This window comes from Vanacampus margaritifer, chromosome 8 (genome assembly GCF_051991255.1).
Source record: "Vanacampus margaritifer isolate UIUO_Vmar chromosome 8, RoL_Vmar_1.0, whole genome shotgun sequence".
Taxonomy (NCBI): domain Eukaryota; kingdom Metazoa; phylum Chordata; class Actinopteri; order Syngnathiformes; family Syngnathidae; genus Vanacampus; species Vanacampus margaritifer.
In genome coordinates, this window is record NC_135439.1 from 23,452,789 (window position 1) to 23,477,967 (window position 25,179).

Consider the following 25,179-nt stretch of genomic DNA (forward strand, 5'->3'; position numbering starts at 1 on the left):
TCATCTCTTCAAAATGACAAGAAGGGAAGAAAAAATACACGTTTGTCAAGACGTGGGAAGCAACCCGTTTGATTACGCGTCTCCTGTTCACCAGATGAAGCTTTGTGGCCAAACCGCACAGGTACAGCGTCAGAAGCAAGCCACATCGCCGTTAAGGGATTGAAGGGAGTGACGCACGTCCCATCGGCTGCAGTACAGGGGACAAGGTGCGTCACCGTCGAGTGAAAACGATGATCAGAGGGAGGCATGCAGCGAGATTTATTCATTTCACAGAAAGATATCAAACTTGTGTTATCTGCCACTAATCATCACAAAAAGAACATAATCAACACAAAATGAATCACAGAAAGCGGTCAGATGCTTTCAATGTAACAATTCTATAAAATAATTCAACAGCATGTCCTTGTGCTATATGTATTTTTCCAGTAATTGTGCTTAGCCTTTTATATAAAAAACATTTAAATACAGATAGACTGAAATTTTGTTTTATATTTAAGACACAAACTGACACCTTGAGTTGAAATACATCGTTCTTTTTGTAAGATATCTGTCCCTCTTAATTTGTACTCATTTTCCCTTTTTATATTTTGGCTTCAGAAAGTGTGTGGAATGACGCGGGTCTCAAGACCATTTTTGTTGCTGGTCTATCAGAGGAACCAAAGACCAGCTGCCTACTCAAGATGAGCCAGAATCACTGGAGCAACTCAGAAAGATGACGAGCATCCAGGCGATTAAATCCCTCCTTTCCCCGTGGTGTTGCCCAACCACCCGTCACCCCAGACCACAACACCAACACCCCAAGTTCCGGAGGACGAGCCCATGCAAATTGGATGGACCCGTCTCACCCAGGAGGAACACACCCGGAAGTTTTCGTTGGGCCTCTGCATCTACTGTGGACAATCAAGTTACTACTAACTCCAATGCCCAAGGGACCCCATTTAGCTACAGCAGCCAGCTCTCTGGTGAGTCAGATCGCATCCTCCTGCAAATTTGACAAATACTCACTAGCCTTCACGAACGACGAAATTGTTGAGCTAACACAAAATATTTCAATTTTGAAAAACGAGCGTGCCGAAGAAAAAAAGGCAAACGTTTCGTTTGAAATCTCAATTGATGGCAACTGAAGAGAAACTTCACCGCTTGCAAAAACCTTCGCTCAGTCCTGGCCAGGATGACAAGTCATTCCAGGCTGAATTCAAATTGCAGCAATTTCCACAATTTAACACCAGGTGCCCAACTATGCTTCTTCACCTCATGATGTGGTGCAACCAGGCGTGTCTACAAAAGAGTTATACATCATCGCACAACACATTCAGAAATTCGAGCTGCAACAAGATAGCTCCGACAACACTTCTGGGTACCTTGATTTTTATTTGAAGAGATACCCACAGGCAACAACAGATAAGATTTACCTCAATACCTAAATTGAGGTCCACCCGAGAAGTAGGTAACTGGATCAAATGACAACCATCCACATTTTAAATAACTTATCGAGCATTGTCTCGGGAATTTGATGGCCCAACATCAACGACAAGCTTTTTAGCGGCCTGGTCCGTTAAACAGGGTCGTAATGAGCCCCAATTTTTTTTTACTGAGAGAGCTCAGTATTGTTTTCGGTAATTTTACCGATTCTACATGTCATCATCATTGCTCTCTCTCTCTCTTTTTATTTATTTTTTATTTTGTATTTGCGTGAGTGTGTGTGCACGTGTGTGTGCGTTTGAGTGTGTACTCATTAATTCACCTAAAACCTGTTAAAAATCCCATACCGTTCACCTAAAACGAATACTTCAGAATCCAGCTAGAGCCGTGAGGATGTCAGGAGACCCGAGGAAGGATCAAAGCAAAGAAAGGAAAGTAAAATCCAGCACCGACCAGACATCACTTACTACCCACCGGGTTACCAACCAGAGTCTTTCACCAACCCCAGAAACATCTAAATTCCAACAAATTAGTTAGACCTCAAGAAACCAAAAGAGAAACTGAGGAAAGGAAGGAAGGAAGGATAGATGAAGCACAGTGAGATCCACAGACATCAGCCTCCACTGATTCAACGACCAGAGGAAGAAGCAGATTGTGTTTGAATTTTGATAGATGCTGGTGTGGTTGATCTGGCATGCATGAAAACCTCTACCAAAGAGGGGAGCCGTTGACCCGCGGCCAGGACAGAGCAAGCACAATCACCGGGCCCCGCAGGGGCCACCGGCCGGAGAGCAAACCCAGGAGCAGGAGCGCCCCACACCCCAACATGGCCCGCGCCCCCAAACCAACGCAGCAGGACGGGGCACTGCACGCCCGCCCGCCAGGTATCCCACCGGCCTACAGCCCCATCCACACCCGCCACCCACCACAACCCAGCCCCAGCCGCCCCCAAACCCCCAGACACCACCCTTCCCCCAGCACCTCCCCACCTATCCAACCGTAACACCCCACCACCCCCGACCCCACCACCAACAACCGCCAACCCCTCAAACCCCGGGTACCCCCCATTCCCAGGCATCGTGCCGGAGAGGGACCGGACAGCGGAGCGGCGAAGGCACCCGCGCCCACCCCGCCTCCAGCCGCGTGGTGGGACGGAACACTGGGAGCAGAAGGAGAGATAAGAGCACCGGGAAACGGGCGGCACCCCCGAACCCTAGGCCCCGGTCGTCACGCCAGCGTACTTAGTGAAAGCTAACCCTGTTACTGAGTTCGCCAGCCAGCCGGAACGCATAAATGACTTCTGTCCAGATTGGTTGGGGGGGGCGTGGATGGGGGCAGTGCCTGATGGGCCTGCCATTGGGGTGGGGGGCTCCTGGGTTTGCTCTCCGGCCGTTGACCCCTGCGAGGCCCGGGGGTTGTGCCTTGGCGCTGCCGTGGCCTGGGGGGCCCTGGGGGGTTGTGCTTGCTCTGTCCTGGCTGAGGTCGACGGCTCCCCTCTTTGGTGGAGGTTTTCATGCATGCCAGATCCATCACACCATCATCTATCGAAATTCAAACACAATCTGCTTCTTCCTCTGGTCGTTAAATCGGTGGAAGCTGATGTCTGTGGATCTCACTCTGCTTCATCTGTCCTTCCTTCCTTTTCTCAGTCTCTTCTTTGGTCTCTTGAGGTCTCCCTAATTTGTTGGAATTTAGATGTTTCTGGGGTTGGTGAAAGACTGGTTGGTAACCCGGTGGGTAGTAGGTGATGTCTGGATTTCACTTTCCTTTCTTTTTTTTGATCCTTCCTCCTGACAACCTCACAACTCTAGCTGGATTCTGAAGTATTCAGTTTGGGTGAACGGTATGGGATTTTTAAGAGGTTTTAGGTGAATTAATGAGTACACACTCACACATGCACACACACACACATACACACACATGCACATACTCACGTACATACAAAATAAAAATAAAAAATAAAAAGAGAGAGAGCAATGATGATGACATGTCGAATCGGTAAAATTACCGAATGAACAATACTGAGCTCTCTCAAAGAATTAAAAAAGAAAGAAAGAACAAATTAAACACAGGTGCCTTACAGCACCGTTCTTGCAGTTGAGCTGGACCCTGCAACTCCCTTATCTTCTGCCAGCGCACCCAGTGTCAGTCAACCATTCAAGCAACTTTTAGGTAATCTCAAAGTTACAGGTGCATCGAATAGATTATATTTGAGGACTACACTTGAAGGAATATTAGACTACGACTCCTTGATTGATCCTGGCGCTGACATTACAGTGATGTTCAACCAACTTCAAGCCATGCTACAGAACAGTGGCCGGACGCTCCTCCTCCATCACTGCTCACTGTTGACTAAGACTGTCTCATCTCCACAGACAACAAGCCCCACCCATCTCTGGAATGAAGGAGATGGACAAAGAAGAAGAAATAAAAAACTTCCACAACCTGACTGGCTTATTTTACAACAGAACTATGAATTGTGAAGTGTTATTATTTTTCCTATTCTGAAATGTTGACCCTATGAAGTACTGTGAAGGTTTCATGTATAACATATTCTCCACTTAATTTTTCATTCATGCACGTAGAACATTTAAAGTAGCACTAAGGAACTTTTCAACATTAATGAAATATTTTCCTAACTCTTCTGATTAAACATTGACTTCAAACTAGCTGAATGGTACCTTTACCATGGCCAGAAGGGGTCTGTATCATTGTTGTTGGCATTAGGCCACTTTGAGGAGGATGGCAGGAAGTGTCAGCATGGCCAAGTATTCTAAGGAGCTCGAAAAGGTGTTATTCCACTGTGCATTAAGCCTTTTGGTCTCCCAGCGAAGGTATGGGTTCTAGTAGAAGTCTTGTCAATTAATTTTGAACATTAGTATGGACTCAGCAGTAGATACCTAAGTGACCAGACTATTGCATTTTAGTTTCACAAGAAACACAGATTGTTACAACTCAGCATAGCCAAGTACTCTCGGGCACCTGACAAAAGATGACTCCTTCCACAGCAAATTGGGATTTCTGCCTCCAAATGAAGGCATGCATTCAAAACGCACTGCTGACAAGTACTTTAGGATCTGCATTTTGGTTGGGACCAGACTTTTAGGTTTTGTTCCCCATGATTTAAATGTTCTTGCATGTCAGGATGGCCGAGTGGTCTAAGGCACCAGACTCAAGAGATGCATCTTTCCTCAGTGATGTGGGCTTTCTGGTCTCCCACTCCTAATAAGTTATTTTCAATGTATGATTTTTGATTAGGCTGTTGACACTTGTTCAGTAGACTAGACTATATGTTTTACAATAATCATTGTATTGTAAGTTCATGATGTTGTAACCATTAAAAATTTGCTGTTTAGTCTTAAAACCTGATTCTGTAAAACCTAGGAGACACAAAAAGTAGATTTAGTGTGAGCCCGATTAACCCCTTCTGACTAAAGTCAGCACGAGCGCTACCATCGGATGTCTTTGGTATGTAGATGGTTATTGTGACAGGCAACGACAGCCAATCAAGAAGCCAGTTGAAGCTCATACTGTTGGTGAAAATCAGAAATGGGGGCAAGCACTGGTGTAACGGTGTCAGCATAAAAAGGGAAAGTTTGACGTCCTAATTTTTGACAGCTTTATATATATAATTTAATACAAAGAAGTGTTTTTTATTTATTCTTGCACAGATAAAATTCCAGTAACACTGAAAAATATTAATTGTCTTGTACTTTTTGTTTATTACTGTGCAGGCTGAATGATCCCAGGGTCAGCCGTGATTGTTTGCTTCAGGGCATACAACTTCCCCAGCAAATCACTGTGGCAAATGAACCACTCTTAAAAGCCTGTGAAAAACCATCAGTGCCGGTCCAATATGGCAATAGCCTGATGGATTTCACTGAGCCCGAAAATCATGAGGGACAAGCTATCATAAGAAAAAGGTGCAGTACCAATGCCACTGCCACACATTTAAATCTGCATAGAGGTGAGGGAGACACCTGTTGGGGGGCCAGGTCCTCCACCTCTCAGGGTATAAAAACTGGACTAAAATCCATGGACATTTTAGTTCATGAACAAAAACGAGACGAAAATTATTTGATTTTGTAAAATCTTGTCTGCTAATCTGTCACCGTGACACATCCCCTTTCAAATCTACAACTAGCAGGTACAACCTGCATAAACACATGGGACAGACCACAGGTGGATCACAGTGGAAAAGTACCCCAAAAAAGTCAATTATAGTTAGAACGTAACATTAATCAAACGGCTATAACGTTCTAACAATAATGTTAATTCGACCGCTAACTAATTCTGGCTAATTTACTAGCTCATAGCATGGACCCATAGTAGCCACTTGTTGATATACTGTAATTGTGTGTGAAGTTGTTTTCATCAAAAATATTAGAGAGAAATTTATGTGAAACGGTTTTAGATCCGAAATGTTCATCATAATCTGCTGATAAAAAAAAAATATATACAGGGGTAAAATGATTGTCCTGACTAAAACTAGACTAAAACGTTGACAGTTTTTGCTGACTAAAACTAGACGAATAAAATAATGTTTTCTTGGACTAAAATACTAGATTTATTGTCTTCTAAAAATTGACTAAATAAAAACGAGATGAGGTTGACTAACTATGATGAAAACTAACAAGCGTGATTGAAACTGGACTAAAACTGAGACTAAATTTAAAAATGGTGAATAAAATTAAAACTAGTTTTAGCAGTTTAGCCGCTACCAACTCTGCTGTGTAGCCAGTGGGCTAAAGCAGTAATCAATCATGTCTTCTTTTGATTTTTCACTTTTGCAAGTAGCAATGATGTTGTATTCATGTAAACAATACAAATATTTCACCTGGCTGGGGGTCAGTGTAGTCCACAGTGTAGCCATCAAGTTGGAGCAGCTCCACTGGCTCTGCCTTCTTTTCTCGGTAGCTGCACATTGCAAATGTGTACTGACTCACCTGTAGTAAGCCAAGAAAGGAATTGTGAATGAGATGTGCGCTTAACTTAAAATAGCAAGCTGCATGACAGAGACAATGGATACTGAATCAAAGAAAATTTTCTGATTTCCTCCTGTATTTTTCAGTATACCATGCATACTGTACTGTGGTTTTCAGACAGAATGTTTAAACAAATAAAAGCAATACTGTGCTTAACAGTATGTACTTTTGACCAAATTGACAGAAATGTGCATTATTATTACATACTGCAAACATAAAATTAATTTATGTATGCACTTTTTTTGGTCTTAGTAATGGCATTGGAAACAAATAATTAAGGGCCAATGTCTTTATAAATATATAAATATTTGGTTTCCATTTGCTGCATTGTGTGATATTTTTTTTCACACTGGGCCACAATCTTGCATCGCATCACATTTTCATTTAATTTGTGTTTCCATTTTTCTTACTACCCCTGTCTGTCATTTTTTTTCTCCAATGAAGTGAATGAATCTGACACAATCTTCAACATCTCATATTTGCTTGATCATTAATTTTCCCGGTAAATGTTTGTCCAATTCCATGCTTAATAGTACAATTTCCCACTGTGGAGATGTGGTAAATGATGAAACGAGGACGCATTGGCAAGTCATATCTCATTACTCTCCACACACAAAAGTGACTGTTCACACAGCAAGCAAGAGGCTACTGCCCTTGAAATCTTTGATCTCTCCTATTCCTTTGACACAAGCAATGTCATTCTCCCATGCCTGTCTTAAAGGTCCCTTGTGAATGTCTATCTCATTTTCATGGAATGATGAAACCGGAGCCCGTTGCCTTGCAGATGGTAATGCGTAGCAATACGGTCAGGCCCTGAATATTTGGGGGCCCTAAGCAAAGTAATGTCTTGGGACCCATATGTGCGCCATTTATCCACCGTGTACTGTGCATCCATATTTCATATATGTTAGTCAGGTTTTGTTGCACTGCAGAAGGTAATTCAAACTTGTCATCCCAACTGACTGTCAGTACTTATAGCATATGGTGCCAAACCTCATTAAAAAATATGAAAAAAAAGGTGTTGAGCTATATTTGTTTTAGGCTTGTAATTAAGTATTGAGACTAACAAAATAAGTTGCTTTAAAGTCAAGGAAACTATAATAGACGTTTAGGGTTCTAAAATGTTTTCTTTTTTTTAATCATCAACCAATGTGGCTGGCGACGCTCTAAAGTTACCAGTAAATCATAATTTCTACCAGCGTTCTTTTTTTAATATATATATATATTTTTTTATAGTTCTGCTGTTTTAATCTACCTCCCTCACACTGTCTCTCTTCTTTTCTCGCACTGGTTGCACTCTGGACTGCAGTGTGAAATACTAGCATTCGCGCAGCCAATCGGTGTATTAAACATACGCAGTATAATGACACAGTAGTATTTGTACAGGGGTACAAATGAATGAAAGCAAAACAGTGTAGAACATAGTATCTAGGGCTGGGCATTGTTTGAATTTGAATACTGTACCATGCTAATTACCTTCTATACACGTTCACTTTTAACTACAGGACAAATTAATTTTGTTCTCATCTTTTACTTCCTTGTTTTCCATTAATCAGTCATGATCCAATAGGGCCACTGGCCACACCAAAGTATATGGTGTATACATAAAAATATATAAATTATAGCTTTACATATCTACCTGCACTCATGAATTGGTTCAGTGATAAATGAAAGATATGAAAACAGCCCTTGCCTCTTTTCATTTTAAAAATTCACACATCCCTGGTTTAAAAAGAGATGTTAACCAGTTATTTTTGGATGAACTCAACTCACCTTGTCTACAAATTTATTTCTAATAAGGTTTCAGTTTTTTTGTTAGCTTTACTATGAATTTTTCACAGGGATGTTTTTGACCATGACTGAATTTATAAGCTATTCATTTTTTACTTTCACTTAAGCTTTGAAAACCTCAAGAAAATAAATTCACACGTGAATAGAAATTAGTATACACTGAGCTCCTATGGGCTAACCTGCTGTGTAGACAGACACAAGCAGAGCTATTTGGTAACTTATTTAAGCCCCGTCCACACGAAAGCCAGTCCTCACAAGTTTCTTACCGTTTAGGCCTTTTGTCCACACAATGGCGCGGTTTCGGAGCTTGAAACCGATCACTTTTGAAACCGGGCTCCAGAGTGGAAAGATTCAAAACGCGCCCCATACGCGTATACCTGGACACCATATGCAGGATACTCTTCCAGTGATGACATAATGGTCGCAGCTCAATAACGACGCATTGTCGCAGATTGATGACGTATGCGCCAATTCTTGCGTGACTGCGCGTGAACCGTCAGTCTGTCAACAACAATGGCGGATAACCGTGTCGTAGTCGTTTTGCTCAGCCCCCTTAGCTTGCTTATGCTTTTGCAGCTAAATATTTTGCTTCTTTATTCCCACGTTCAACAAGTGGTGTTGTACTTGAATCACCTGCCATTGTCACTTCTCCTGTGTTCGTCTTTTTCATGTTGTTTTGATACATGCAAAGCCATGTTTGTTCTGTAGATTGCAATAAAGTTAGTAAAAATAGTGTTCGTCTTCTTCGCTGATTCTTCTTCTACGCTTTCCATTAACTCCCTGTGGCTGCGCTACAGCGCCACTCCAGACTTGGCATATACAATACAGCCGTTAAACGTCCTCAGCTTCTTCTTTTGGACACACGGAAGGAACGAAGCTTTGCTTCTGTTTGGACGGGGCCTTACATTAGCAGCAGGTACAGTGTGCTGTGTTACTGTTTACAACGTGCTTGCTGTCGATTACTGCAGCTGAGAACACACGCTCACTTGGCATTGAAAATACTGTTCATATGCTAATATTAGCTACTTATTTTGCATTTGAGTTGACCCACCATAAATGTGCTGTTGGCAATAGACATATTTATTAAACTCACCCAATTATGACTTTGAAGTTCAACGCACTGTAGTGTCAAGCTTGTCAGACACACCACTGATCAACGTCAGGTGCACCCGTGTGACGCGCGCGTTTGCACTTTTTTTTTTCATTGGTCTCATCATGTAGTTCTTCCGGTCTGCGGACGAGGCTCTCAGGCGCCATAAAAAAAAATAAAAAATAAAATGCGAACGGTTCCAGGACAATCAGAATGTTAGTCCCGATTCCAAGTGATTCTCAACAACACCACCAACAGATTTAAAATGGGGTTGCCACAATTTGCCAGATTGGGGGCCCCCTAGTGGCCACGGGGCCCTAAGCAGCTGCTTAGTCCGCTTATAGGCTGGGTCGGTATCTTGACAAAACAGCATAACCGTCGGAGTAGCATACCTTGCACTTATGTGCATGGGCTGTAAGAAACAGGTCATGCGCAGTAAGAACAGGTTGGGTGTTTGGTTGAATTTAGGGTGAGGCAACAGATATTACTATATGTTAGTTTACGTATAGTTTACTATACGGGTATGCTGATCTGACAGAACACCGGCCCTGAGTACGGTGAATCTGACTTCAATGTGGTTTTCATTGAAAACACTGTTATCGGTGCAAAATTTACACCAGGATGTCTGTAAGACGTAAGGGTAACAAACTTCACATTAAATTAAATGTACAGATTACATAGTCAAAATATACTACAAACACAGGGTATGCTTAGATAATTTATTACTTCTTATTTCCTTTGAATATGAAAACCATGATGACCATTTGTATGCTTTCTCTTCTTTTAAATTAAATTAAATGATCACAAAAAATATCCCATTAGTCCTATATTAACATTGTCTGCGGATGTTAATCACACTATTAATTTTCACCGCAGATAATTCTTTAACTGACAGCGGATGGTTAAAGTTAGCAAAGGTTGTCTTTAAACAGTATAATAACTACATAAGTACATAGATTAATGTAAAGCATTTAATATGTTTATGTATGACATTGTCATTAAGAATATTTGTCCATGTCAAAACATTGGAGTAATTTTTTTCCATTTTAGATTATGCAAATAATTAACTGATTGAAAAAAGGGAGGATGAGCGTGTGCAGTGGATAAAAAAAAGACATCCTCATAACACTAGACGTTGAAAAAATTAACTCAAAACAGGTGCTCTTCAAATTTGGTAAGGCAAAAAAATCCCCCCAATTTTTTTTAAATTAAGTAATTATTTCTGATTAATCAAAATTCTAAAATGTAATCAATCCAATCAAAAGTTTATCATTTGACAGCCCTAATCCTTTCCCTCAAGTCTATTGCATTCATCAGTGTTTTCTTTGTTTTATTTTTCCTATTTAATTTAACCATCTTTTCAATGTATTTGTTCAGCACCTATTGTCCTTCTCTTCTTTTACTTTAAAAAAAAAACTTTTTATTACAATATTTGTTTACACGTTCAATGAACAATGACACAATATTTACATTTCGTAGTGAGTCTCCCTTTATTGTTGTGCAATTGTAATTAATTTGCTTAATTTTTTTCCTGATGGGCTTTGCTTTCATGTCATCGTTTATGGTTCTGATATGATGGAGACTGACTGTATGGGAGCATGTCCCGCCGACACATTGATTATATAGAGGAACTTATATAATTATGAGAACGTGAAAGACTCAACTGAAAGAAGACGGCATGCGACTGCTCAAGAAACGCCCCCTAGTAGTGCCGTTGTTGTGCCAAAACTTATCCCCGTAAAAAAATGGTATCCCCTGCCAAGGTATCTAATACCTTTTACCACAGAAAAGTGGAGATTCTTCAAAAAGCTTCCTTGTAAACAGGTATTTAAACTGGAACAAAACCGAAAAATAATAACATCTGAGCTTTTTCTATACATATCTGAGATTTCCTACTGCGTGTGAGGTTCATTGAAGTCCACTGCAGAATGTTGAATGCTTTTCTTTTGTTTCTCCGCAATAAAACCTTGTTTCTAAAACTGAAAAACACACGTGTTCTACATGTGTTTCTTGAAAAACATGTGTTTTTACGAGGGAAAGTATACTTTGGCACAACACCACACGACAACGAGAGTGACAATAACAAGAGGGAATCTGGTGTGTTTGATGGAGAACTTTGCCCAGCTGTTCATTTTGGATACAGACGATGAGGAATTTTTAGAAATTTGTGGATGACGATTGATCAAAATTAACTTGAGTACATGTTAAATACTTCAATAAAGTACAACCAAACTCAGTTTTGCTCCCGCTGCCTTTTTAAAAACTTACATGCTAGTGTATGTGTTAGCATGAACAAAATAACGCATTCTACCGCATTTTCTAAGATAGCGAATGTTTTTCCATGCCTGCGCCCAATTATACGTGTGGTCACTATTAAGATAGCCTACTTCAAATGCTATCTTCAAAAGAGGTGTTGGTTTAAAGTGTTGGTTTAAAACTGTCGTTACATCTGCCATCTTTGATAGACAACCCCCTTTCGGCAAGTGCGCTTCCTTATTTTCAACGAGTACTTTATGAGGTGAAGCCTCGAAAAATATATATCCGTGTATTCTTTTGAGGGTTCGCTATAAAAAATAAAAAATTTAAAATTAAATTAAGTTACAGGTTAAATTAATTTATAATGCCTTAAACACTTGTGGCTGGATAGTCTAGATGTTAGACTGCGCCGGTTCGATCCCCGTCGTGGTATATCCTTTTAGGAGACGACTTTTAGGAGTGTCTGACAAGAGTTAAATGTCTACTGCTGTCGTGTTAGGTAACTCTGCTTAGTGAGTTAAAATGTACTCTCTCCCAGTGTTAAATATTTTCACTATTTCACTAGTGTTGATTTAACTCTGGAAAGTGTGGAGCTATATAAACTCTGAAAAAGTGTTGAAATCAACTCAATTCATGAATCGGCTTTTTGCTGTGTATAAATCCGTGACTACAGCTCAGAGACCCCTCTGGTACAGCTCAAAGACGCCTCTGGTGTATTGTAACAACAAAATGAGGTTCTCTTTCGTGGCACTAATGGTAAAGACAGCGTGAGTGACAAAGCATTGGTAAAAGATTAGTAAAAGAATCCCAAAAAAGGAACTAAAGATACTAAGTTGCTTTTCTCTTTACATTTTCATGGAAACGGCATATTAAAGCAATAGGAGAAAATCCCTATACAGAATATCCAAAAATGGGATTAGCATCTTCAGAAAATATTGCAAATCAAGAAACTCGATTTGGGACACAACGGTAAAGATTTTAGGATTAAAAGTTTGCCAAATAGTAATTTAGAATAATGTTATTTTTTTTCAAAAGGAAATTCAGTGGGTTATCTGAAAATGACATTTATACAGGAAACCTTTTTCTTTTTTTCAAAAGGCCAATATGGACTGATATATTGGCTTAACTTTTAAATTTAACATTGACAGCCACAGTCGATGCTGGTAACAGGAAGTATAGTGACACTCTGCTGCTACACTTGCTGCTAGTCATGCCAGCCTGTCGTCACAAATCAACAAGCCTGGCCAATCAGCCACTGTCGCCACCTCTGTAGCTGCAAGTGGCAGCTTTCACTCGAACTGCAGCTGCATTCTGGGTGTGTGTGTGAGTATGTGTGCCAAATGAGATTCCAAACGACAACACTGATGAGACCTAGGGCAAAGTAAAGGATGGAGGAACTCCTCCACAGCAGTTCCCTGGCCTTTAGGAAGCCACAAAGGCAAATCTAAAACAGTAAAACCCCGCCTCTCCCCGTGTGGCTGCCGCGCCCCTCTCATGACGTCGTCCGAGCCGGCTGCTCCACGCAACGCCCGCAAAACATACAAATCGTTTTTTTTGTTTTTTTTTTAGATTTTTAAAATGGACTCTAAATTTCACGGGTTTGCTGCGTTTGGTCACGCAAACCATCAATTCTTGAATAAACATTTGAAGCAAAACGGGTCCTTCCCGCAAGAAATCGTGGAAGAGGAGGGGAGCAGAGAAGTTAGAGGAAAGAAGGAGGAGAAGAAAAAAAAACCACTACAGCGGGTCACAAAGCCGCGCCAAATTGCTTATGGGGGGAGCGCACTATCCACTACACCATCCATTTATTTAAGTCCATCAGTGCAAATGTTTTGTAGTTTAATGTTTTGTCAGCCAATGGATTTTAAGACAGCCAATTGTCATTTCATTGCATTTTGGCATTGCAAATGTGAAGAATATTTGATTGCTTTGAATTCATTTGGACAGAATGTTTATTGATAAAGGCTACTTTTATCATTATCCCATGGAGGGAGGTCTCAGAGAAAGTGGGCGTGCGTTTAGTCCGCAGAGGCGGTGCGGGGGTGGGGCCGCAAGCAATGACGTCAAACCGTGCCAACAGCTCGTTTTCTCAGGTTGGGAGGGGCTGGTGCTTGGAGAGCAGAATAACCTAGAATTTCACGCATACAGGGGCAAATGGAGAAAAACACAACTTTGGTCATGTTTTTGGTGAGGAATAAGCATTTTAACATGGCTAAAAGCTCCAAAAAGATTTTTCATGTTGCAGTCCCTTTAAGAGATTATTAGCAAACTTCAGCACCCAAAATAGAGAGGCAACTTAAAAACAAAAAAGATGTAAAGTAGCGGTACTATTTGAATACACATACATAAGCATACAAGAAACGTGTGGATATAGGCATTTCGAGCCCATTTTTACATTTTTACCCAGAAACCCGATAATTTAACAGTTTATCTATTATTTTGTAATGATTTATTTTACTCTGCCCAAGCTATAAGTGCGTAACCATGTATTTGCTTTGAACGTAATATCTTTAATTTGCAATATGGAACTTTTTTCCCAAAAATAACTTTTCAATAAGCTTTTTATTTGACTATTTGTGAGTGAAATGCCTTTTAATTAATAGATTAACACCTTAGCTGTTCACAATGGGTACTCCTGCAAGCCTCTGACCAATGGTTTTCAGACTGGATTCTGGTTAGAATTTTGCGCGCCCTGTCTGCGGATGTGGCGTAATGTGCGTTATGTGTATGTGAAGAACGGTATGTGCAGTTTAATTTTTCATCAGCAGGTGGCAGTAGCGATTCAAAATGGAATATTCTACGTTCAGTAGCTTTAACAACAAAAATATAGAACCTCACATTTGCTTGTGACACCCAATCCCTCCCGCCTCTCTTAACTGGGCTCTGGGTGCACACAGAGCTGTATGCTGCCTTCCTATCACTATTACAGTAGTGCTGAAAGTAATAATAATAATAATAATGCATCAGATTTTAACTCTTTCACTGCCACTGATGTTTAAAGACGTCAAGTAAAAACCTACGGAGGGCTGCCAATGACGTCAAAAGACGTCATCCAATTATTATTATTATTTTTTTGAAACGGGTCCAGGCAAGCTTTCCAGAGCTGTGGTGAAAGTTTCAATTAGGTCTGTTGTGCCTAAGGACTATTTTTGGCCCCTAGAGGGCAGCGATGACTCTCTTTTGACAAGATCGGGTGGGCGTCAGTAGAGGCGGAGCTAGAGCGTCGAGCAGGAGATCAGAATGGAAAACAAAGGAAAAATGGCGACCGGTTGCGAGGAGCTCACGCCAGAGCCGTTTTTTTCAAAGACCAAAAGCATCGACCAACGCTAAAAGAGCACATTGATGACGACGATGATCATCATCGATGATGATCATCGTCGTAACGCGGAGCACAACCGAGCACGCACAGGCGGACGTTCGATCGGACGACGGAGAGTGCCCCGAGTCCAATGCATATTCATCGGAGGAGTGTGTACAGTCTGCTACTTGCTATTTATTCCCCGGAAAAAAAGGCAGTCAAGAAAGTGTAACGTTTGCACGCGAAACGGACCAAGGGAAAGTAAACTGTTGTGCGAGTCTAGCGGCGTCTCCTGGCACGCAGGAGAGCGTTATAAAAAGAAAAACTGTATTTGAAACATCCACATAATTGTAAGTAGTACCACAGTTGCACACATTTGTAAATAGTTTGCGAAATTGTTTTGTCAAATTGTTACACTCTTGAATGGAAATAAACGTATTTTGCAAACTAAAAACAATTTTTCATTGTTGGTGAAAGCGTTTTACAGAAGTAAAGCACTATTTAGGTGTTTATGGCATCATTCATGGACAAAAAGAAGTGTACAATTCACTAGAGTGCATGAAATAACATCGTTTCACAAAAAGCTCTCTTTCTCCGCTTTTTGTTTCAAAACAGAGAATTTCGGTGAAAGTAACCATTTTCTATTGTTGATTACTGAAGAACGGAATAAGGTAGAAACAAACTTTTTTTTCTGATGAAAGATGAGAGTCCAATCTTTCATTTGGTAGTATGTGTGTTTCCATAGTCCAAACACAACATTTTCTGTGGACCTTGAAAGATCAGTCAAAATGCTTAAATCGGCTGGCACTGGCGACATCCCGTTTCTGAAAACGTCTGGCAGTGAAAGAGTTAATGCTGCATCGGTCGGAAGTCTGACTTTTCCGAGTTCAAACCAGAAAGTGTGTACGGGAACGCCCCCTTGAACTTGGAAATCCCACTTGCAAAGTCGGGAAAAAAAAAGTACCCTGACTTCACCGACTGACTACATGTGACTCTACAATGGCGACCCCTTTGGAAACACAGACCGTGAATGGTAAAACACAATTTACTTGAGTATAAAACTGGATAGCTTTCTTCATTCATAAATATTCAACATAACTCCACATAACACAACGTACATGACAGTATGCCACTATTTCCCTGCATTAAATTATACGGTGAATTACTGAACTGTATGAAATGCTTGTGAAATAAGATAAACACAACAAATGAAGCAAAATTGCGAGAAGGCAAGTTTGCTGGAGGTCAAAATTAGTTATGAGGACCAAAATAAAAAACAATTTATCACTATTCACCATTTTGGTTGTTTACTTTTGCCTCAAATGCTTTCAAGTCAGAACTGCCAGACAACTCAGGTAAAACCTACTTCTGACCATCCTCGAATGCAGCATAATTTCTCATTAGAAAGTGCATATGAGGAACTTTCAGAAAAAAATGCTGAAAAATACACAGTAAATTCTGTAGAGCAAATTTGACTCTGTTTAGAGTGGGACCAAATAGACTCAGTTTTAGAGTAATATCTACATTTGGAAGAGAGTAAAATAAAGAATTGGAAAAAATAAAAGTCACTCAAGGGTTGAGGAACGAACTCACGACCTTCATCTTGGGAGACAGCCAATCTACTCCCTGAGCCATACAGCTCCTGTTGTGTGTTAGTATATCGCTCATGTCAGCTGGAATCTTCCTAACTCCAAGAGAAAAATGATGTTTTTGCTCTTTTGGAGACAAGCAAAAAGTAGGAAGAGCATAGTTCAGGTGGTAGTGTGGCAGTCTCCCAAGCTGAAGTTCTTCAACCCTTAACTGACTTTTATTTTTTTTAAATTCTTTATTTGTTCAATTCTTTATTTTTTTTCATTCTTTATTTTTTTCAATTCTGTATTTTACTCTCTTCCAAATGTAGATATTACTCTAAAACTGACTCTATTTGGTCCCACTCTAAATAGAGTCAAATTTGCTGTGTAGTTGAATGAAGAATGGGGAACGATGTAATGCATGTTTAAGCATTCTTAAGCAAGTGGACATGTGTGCCAGTACATTCAGACCATTCTCACGCACACACAGCTTTATCTGTAATCTGTCTGAATGCTCTGAGGAGGGACACTCCACTCAGCCCCGTGCTGATTACTGGGAGGAGGTGATGTGAGGACAGCAAAGAAACACGAATAATGAAAATGGAACCCATAAATCCGGGTGATGAACATGTGAAACACAGTTTCAGGTAGAGGTCATTGGTGATTTTAAGTGTTAATTTCAATTTTAAAATTGATTAAAAAGTTTAGAGTCACTTCTTTCCTCAGCAGAAAAAACAAGTATATTTGCACCTGTTTCTATTTTGCAGCAATTAGCATTAAAATTTAGCCAAGTTTCATCATTATTCACAAATCTGTTTAAAACACTGGCAAAAAGAGCTTGTTTGCAACATGGCCCTGGTTGATCTCTTATTTGTGGCAACATTTGGCCATTAGCCACTCCAGTGGACACTAGTGTAGTCTTGACATATACTGCCATCCAGTGGTCAACGTTTGTAAGTGCAAAAAAAAAAGACTGACAACAAGATGGCTGACAGAAGTTGTCTATTACTTCTATTCCAGGAGGCCCTTGCAAGTAAAAAATATATTGGAACATTAAGCAACAACTAAGGAGTAATATAATTGCTAAAATATCCAAGTATTGATTTTGTTATTTGAGGAAATGGCGATTGATTCCACTACATTGGACTTTGGACATCATTAGCTGTATGGTGACTACAACTTAGTGTTGCTGTAACTTTGTTGCTTTTGAAAATACTTCAGCTGCAGTATTTTGTATATTTTATTTTTTTTTGCTTTAAATCATCATTTCTTTTTATTATTATAATATTTTATGGATTTTAGTCTCATAAGAGAGTAAGGATCCTGGTCCTTATGTTTTGTAGTGGTCAGGTGCAGAACATGCTAGCAAAACTTACAGGATAGTTGACCATATACCATCTGACTCAAGTGGGGATGATGACAGTGGCAGTGATGATGAATGGTTGCCAGAAAAAAGAAAATGACTATCTGTACTTCATAAAAAGTACATTTTTCTTTGGGTAAATGTTTTTGCAATACATGTACACTGATAAAAATGACTTTTTGCCCTTGTAAATATTACCTCGGTTTCATAATTATATTTACTTATTTTTTCCAGTTATTCACATTTAATTAAACATTAGGTATATTTCAATTTGCTACTTGTTTTTTCCGTGTAATGTTATACAACACATGTCGAAGTAAATTATAAATTAAATTAATAATTAAGATTTACTCAGTTATATGTGTTTAATTTTAGAACGGCTAAAAATCAGTAAACTTTACTAGGGAGAGAGAGAAAGAGAGAGAGAGAGAGAGATTTTTTATAATTGGACATTTTTAAATGCTTAACGTACATTGCAATGTATGTTGTACAGTAATTACACTTACAGAATATATTAGTGTGCTTTTAATTAATTTAATTATTTTTCCCGCTTAATATCATCCAGGAAACATACAACTTTGACCTGTGTGTATTATTCAGTTCCCAACTTATATAGTGTCTTGCTTAACACTTAACATTTCATTTATATAAATTAATCCTTAATACAGGGTAAGTTGTGCTGTATTTTATTTTTTAATTTGAGTCTCTATTGCAGAGTGTCTGTTTTGCTTTTTTGTTCAGAACTAAACAAAAGGGCTTTCTTTAACATTATCTGTCATTGGTTTATTAGAGGCGGCACGGTGGATGACTGGTTGTCACGTCCACCTCCCAGTGCAGAGGACGTGAGATTGAGTCCGGGCTTTGGTCTTGCTGGGTGGAGTTTGCATGTTCTCCCTGTGCTTCGTCGGTTTCCTCCCACATTCCGAAAAACATTGTAGGTTATTTGAAGTGACTAAATGGTCCCTAGGTGTGATTGTGAGTGTGTATGGTTCGTATTTATTTCAACTAAATTATATACATATAATGTACATCTTATGTAAAATGTACACCGATGTACATGTAAGATGTAGGGTTAAGAGTTCAGTATAGTTAAGTAAAGTGAAATAGAAAAAGTTAATACAATTACTATTTGTTTCATATTGGTAACAATTTCATGTTTTTAAGATTTACTAAATAAGCAATGGCTATGACCTAATTACAATAACTAATCTTACTACATCACAATAAGGAATTTTATAATTACGCTTAGTAAGAGCCGCTTAATATTTTCCTACAGTAATCAATCTTTAGTTGCATGTAAATGTAAATGTTACTTAATTCTGGTAAGTGTGTTATACTTGGTATACTTAATTGGAGTAAGTGCAAATACTTGCGAGAATTTATTTTAAGTAAATCTTACAAGTTGGTTTATATACATATTTATAACATGTTAAAAATATGTGAACATAATGTTTAAAATAAAACATTTTCTATTGTGTTTACATCATTTTTTTATTTGTTATTTTCTTAGAAACGCATTTCATCAGTTACTCAAATGCATGTTATCCACCCTAATGGACATGTGACCAACTCCTTGAAACATGTATGTTCCCCCCAAAAAATGAAGGTGATTATTTTTTCAAATCCTGATGTAGGTTATCATAATGGATTTACAGCATTTTGGAAAAGAGGTCCTCGCTTGTACTGTAAACATCGCTTAGAAGTCCTTGTTTGAAAAAAAAACTATATTAAATACACAGCCATCCACATTTTGCAGTGCAAATGATATCAAAAAGCAGTGAAAAGCACATACACACCATGGTATTTTCTGATGCTGCATGTGCACATGGTCATACTTAAACACACTTGAGTGCGGAGTCGATTGACCAGTGTTTGTCAGTTGCAATACATTTAGCTGGAAGCAACCAAGAGACTTCAAGTTGGCAGTGCTCAGGCTTTTCTAGCTCCAAGTGTTAGGCCAGCTAGTGTTCATTCGACTTTGTCAATCCCCTGTCAACGTGTAGCTCTGAGACATTTTCTCTACAACACACAAGAGACAGGCGGCCCCACACCCCACCCCTGCATGTCCCGATGCAGTCACCAGGAAATGGCTGCTACCAGCCTGTTCAGCCCCCGAAACTCCCCACAAAAGCCTGCTTGGCTTCTCCTTCATTGCTGTGACAGCCGAGGGACGGCAGCTTGGCTGCATCTCTCTCCTGCACTGCCCTATCGAGAATGCAGGGCTGTTCATGTTCTGTTAAAGGTTGACGAGCATTCTTCGCTGTCTATGACCAGGCACTAAAGCCCATACATTCATTAACTCCAGACCTTATTCATCAAACAGTAATATATACATATTTTAAAGTGCAATGGCAAAATAGGGGAATATTTTGTTATTTAGTGTAATTTAGGATTTGATGACTTATTTACTAATTATGAACTAATTATGAACTAATTATGAACTAATTATGAACTAATTATGAACTAATTAATCTTATTTGAAATGCAACAGTAATGCAATAATGTCGGACATTCTTCTATGCTTTTTTTTAGGTATTGATTTGAGTTACAAATGCCTGTATTTTGTAGGAACCAAGGCTTTGAGGAAGAAAAAAAAAAGTTCTTACCTGAACTAGAACAAAGAATCGTTTCTTCCATCTTTTCCATACATTTTTGCCAATGGCCCATAAGTACCTGTGTAGTTAAAAACAACACATGAACATAAAATTATACAAAACATGATTGTATTTTCTTCCTGTACAGGTAAGAATGTCTATGTTGATGCTTTGTGACATTCACAGAAGCCCTTGCACATAAGTCTTGAGAACATATAGACTGAAGCCTATTCCACTAAGACATTACCTGGTTGAACTGGGTTATTACAACCAGACAATCCACAACAGGGTTTTCTTGGCTACATAAGTTTTTCTTGAGCTAACATAAGGAGTGTTGATAGTAGTATTAGGACATATATAAGGTATTTATTTTTTGGGTGCTGTAAATCATGGAATTGATAAAACTGTAAACAGCAATGCAGTTAAGCAGTTAAATAAAATACAGTTAAAACTGCTAGAAAAAAATCTAGTTATTTTTGTATTTGCTACATGAAGCAGCTTTTAATGTAATTATTTCCTAAATGTTACAATGTCTTAAAATGAAATAAAATTTGCACTCGATCAAAAATGCAATAAAACCCAATAATGTAATACTTTCAACAACAGAAAATCATGTCTGATATTGTAATAACATAACAATAACAATAAAATAAACATATCATTTAGGTATACATATGACTGTTATGCTAAAAACGCAAGTAAAATAATATAAAATATTGGGATATGTATTGCCTTGAAGATCATGTATTGGGATACATATGTATCGCAATACGTATCGTATCGTGACCCCTGTATCGTGATAAGTATCGTATCGTGAGGTTGTTGGCAATACCCAGCCCTAATATATATATATATATATATATATATATATATATATTCACACAGTATATATGTATACAGTATATAAGTAGTATGGAATATGTGAAGACTGTCATAACGGCAACACTAATAATACACTCTTATTATTATTATTATTATTATTATTATCATTGTTATTGTTATTTCACTCTAAAACAGTTGGGTCAAAAGAAACTCAACTTTCGGGGTTGTTTTATACAAAATTACCCAATTTTTTGACCCAAGTGAAGGATCTGACCAATATTTATGAGTTGTTTTATACTAAAAGACCAATTTCTTGACTCAAAGTTGGGTCAACTAGACCAAAGTAGAGGATCGGTCCATTTTTGACCCACAGTTGGGTTATTTTTGACCCAACTGTTTTTAGAGTGAAATAATAATAATAATAATAATAATAATAATAATAATAATAATAATAATAATATTAAAAGAAGAATAAGGATTAACTGAGCGAGTGACAGAAAAGTGAGTGAGAGGGATTTTATTTGAAAAGAACAACCGAGGGTGAGGACCCCAGTTGGCTGCCGCTCACAGGCTGTCTGTGAGAAACTCGAATAGGCTTGCTTTTAGTCTGCCTTTCCCCCTGGTCCTTCTCTAAGCTGTTTCTGCTTGTCGGTCTAAATAAAACAGCATCTGTGAGGTGAGAGCCTTGTTTGTTTGGTGCAGCAAGTGCATCGGTGGCAGGAGAGGAGGGGCATTTTTCAGTCAAGTCTGGTAGACTCTTCTCAAAGAAAACATTGATGGAACGGAGAACGGGAGGAGGGCAAGCATAGGGTTGCAAAATAACACAGTACATGGCCTAAATCATTCAAGTGTAAAAATTAGGAAAAGAGTCATCATAATTTGTGTTTTGCTGATTACTGTAGATTGAATTTTGTTTAATTTTTTTCTCCTGAGTCAATTTTTTTATGTATTGTCTTGCTCATTAGGTTTCTGTTTCCACCTGTTCTCGTCAGCCCAGTCCCTTGTGTCAACTTATTAGTTCTCGCCAGCCACTTTTGTGTGCGTGTGTGTGTGTGTGTGTGTGTGTGTGTGTGTGTGTGTGTGTGTGCGCGCGCACGTGCATGTGTGTGTGCGTGCGTGCGTGCGTGTACAATTCGTTGTGTTGTGTTGTCCGTTTGCTTGTAGAGTATTTTGTTCCATTCATTTTGTTCCATTTCTGTCTTTGTCGGTTCATTGTTTCTATTTCTATTGCTGTTAGTCACATTTCTGTTGGTCATGTCTTGTTGTCTATTCTGGTGAGTTTATTTCAAGTTTTGCTTTGTTGCTTTGAGTCTTCTTTTTTTTTTGCAGCATTTGTTTATTTAATATTTGGGATTATGCTCTATCGCTATATTTTAACAATGCTTCTGGCTTTTTAATACTCTGATGTGTGTGTCCGTATTTTTTTTTTATTGCAGTTTAGTAACACCAGGCCTGTAGCTGTTACTGCCTCTCCTTGTTAACAACGAGGGCTGTCAAAGTTAAAGTGTTAACTTCGGAGATTTAAATTATTCAAAGTGTTGAAAAAAACTCAGTTAACACAGTTTTATTTATTACCTGCGGTGGCGTATAGCCTCTGTTCATGTCCCAGTCACTGCCATAAAGATCGACAAACACGAACAAAAGGTGTCAATGTTTCGGTTCTGTGGGGTTGAGTTTTTGTTTGATTTTGGGTGTTCATGTTCTTTATTGTCTGTGTTCAGTGTTTTGTTTTGTGTTCCTTGTCTTTCCCCTCGTCTCGTCATGCGTAACCATGTCCACCTGTGTGTCTTCCCCAGGTGCGTCTCGTCAAGTAATTAGTGTTAGTGTATTTAGTTTGTTGTGTCTGTCCAGTCAGTGTGGGAGCATTGTCGACATTATGTGGGGAAGTTCGTGTGTCTCGTCTTATCAAAGCGAAGCCTTTGTCAAAGCCAAACTTTCGTCACAGTTAAGTCTTTGTCACAGTTAAGTCTTTGTCACAGTTAAGTCTTTGTCACAGCCAAGTCTCTGTCACAGCCAAGTCTCCGTCACAGCCAAGTAACCATTGTCACAGATGAGTTATCTTCATGACAGCCAAGTCGTCTTCGTCACAGCCATCGTCTACGTCACAGCCAAGTCGTCTTTGTCACAGCCAAATCGTTTTTGTCACAGCCAAATCGTTTTTGTCACAGCCAAGTCGTCTTCGTCACAGCCACAGCCATAGCCCCAGCCAAGTCATAGGTACTCCACAGCAAGTCAAGTCAAGGCAAATCAGGTCCTGTCAAGTCCTGTCCAGTCATGGAGACCAGAGTAGTCACGTATTGTCCTGTCATGGCAACCAGTCTAGTCCCATCTTGTCCAGTAATTAATTAATAAAAACCAAATTCAAATACCCTAATAGGCTACGTTCACACTGCAGGTCCTAATGCTTAATTCCGATTTTTTTGGGTGAAATCTGATTTCCATAAGCGTCTATTAATTGCGACCTCAGTCTTTCTGCTGTGTGAACGTATGTGTCCCCAAAGTGAAGGTCGAAATAATATTTTGTGAAAATTAGGTGAGACTGTTCGAGCTCCTCATCTCACAGAGATCTCTCCTTTTTTTCCCTTTAACATCATAGCCGCCCGTAAAAAAGTCGTCGTAAAAGAGTCGGCTAATTACCACAAATGTCAACTTTATGCTTTATGTTTCAAGTGGGATTTTAAGTGGGAAATTAAAGTCAGATATAAAGTCACAACTGTTACCCGAAATAACTTTGCCAATTCACGTACGTCTCCCGTGTGAACTTCGCGGATGCGCCAAGCATAAGTCACGCTTTAATGCCCCCACCCGCGCGGACGCCGTGGAGCACATATTGGACTTTTGATGACGTAGAGGTCGGATGTATGCAACCTGGCCGTTCAAACCGTGGTCACATCGCAAAAGTTCAGATACGTATCCGATCTAGGACCACATCTGAAAGTGACCCAGGTCGGATATGAAAAAAATCGGAATTGAGCCGTTCAGACTAATGAAAAAAAGTCTGATACAGATCGCATTTGGGTAAAAAAAATCAGATCTAAAAAAAATCTGAACTGGGTTGCATTTGCCTTCAGTGTGAACGTAGTTGCCCCCTATGCAAATCCTGGGGGTATCCTCTCAGAGCAAAACACCTTGTTGAAGTCACCTCCACATGGCTTTGCAAATCAATTTTAAAAAACAACAACAGACATCTTGTTCAACAGCTGTCTTTTACAGGGGGAAGAACTGTGTTCAAGGATCAAATTAGCTAATTAGTGTTATGGTTTGGGTTTGGTAAGTTTTGTTGTTTCGTGTTTTGTCATGATCTGTGTTTTGTTTGGCTTGGTTTTGGTTTGGTTTTCCTTGTCATGTCTCCTTGTTGTCATTCTGCTCGTCATACACCCGGTCCCCTTCTGTCTTTAAATCAGCACCCTCTGCCCCTTGTGTCATGTCCAGGTGTTTGTCATTGTCTCGTTCGTTTGCTCCTATTTAGTTCCCTTCTTCAATGCATTCTATGTCAGTTGTTCCTTGCCCGCAGTTCCTTGCTCGTGTGTTTTGTTTGTTCCTTTGCATCTGCTTTTTGGTCTTTTGTTAATTGAGAAGTTTTTCCACGTCCTTTGTCGGCTTCTTGGTTAATTTTTGCAAAATAAAATCCCTTTTTGTTTTAAACTCCTGCAAGCCTGCCTCGTCTCTGTTTCCTGCATTTGGGTCCTCAACAACCCCAAACACGACAATTAGAACAGTTTTTTAACTTAAATCTCTGTTTCTTTATTGGTTAACTCCAAAATTTTATTCAGTAACTGTTACATGCTTTGTGCAAAATAGAAGTAGAAAATTGTGATTAATCATGACTAATTACAAAAAATTCTAATTTATTACTTAAAAATATATATTTCTTGACAGCACTAACTAAACTACACATGGATCAATAAATGTTGCATTCTTAATTGATAATTAAAAATTGACTCACACAGTACCATCAAATCAAATCAAAGATCTGTCTAAAATAAA

The 25,179-nt window shown here is 39.2% G+C and overlaps 1 protein-coding gene across 4 annotated transcripts in view; it reads right to left on the bottom strand.

The window, feature by feature from the left end:
• Window positions 1-25,179, bottom strand: part of cadpsa (Ca2+-dependent activator protein for secretion a) — a 186,908-nt gene that overhangs the window by 102,676 nt on the left and 59,053 nt on the right. For all 4 annotated transcript variants that reach the window (XM_077572524.1, XM_077572525.1, XM_077572522.1 and 1 more), the window contains exons 9-10: window positions 20,383-20,449; window positions 6,260-6,368 (exon numbers count right to left, since the gene is read on the bottom strand). In XM_077572524.1, coding sequence (XP_077428650.1) covers window positions 6,260-6,368; window positions 20,383-20,449 — 176 coding nt within the window. The remainder of the gene's footprint in view (window positions 1-6,259; window positions 6,369-20,382; window positions 20,450-25,179) is intronic.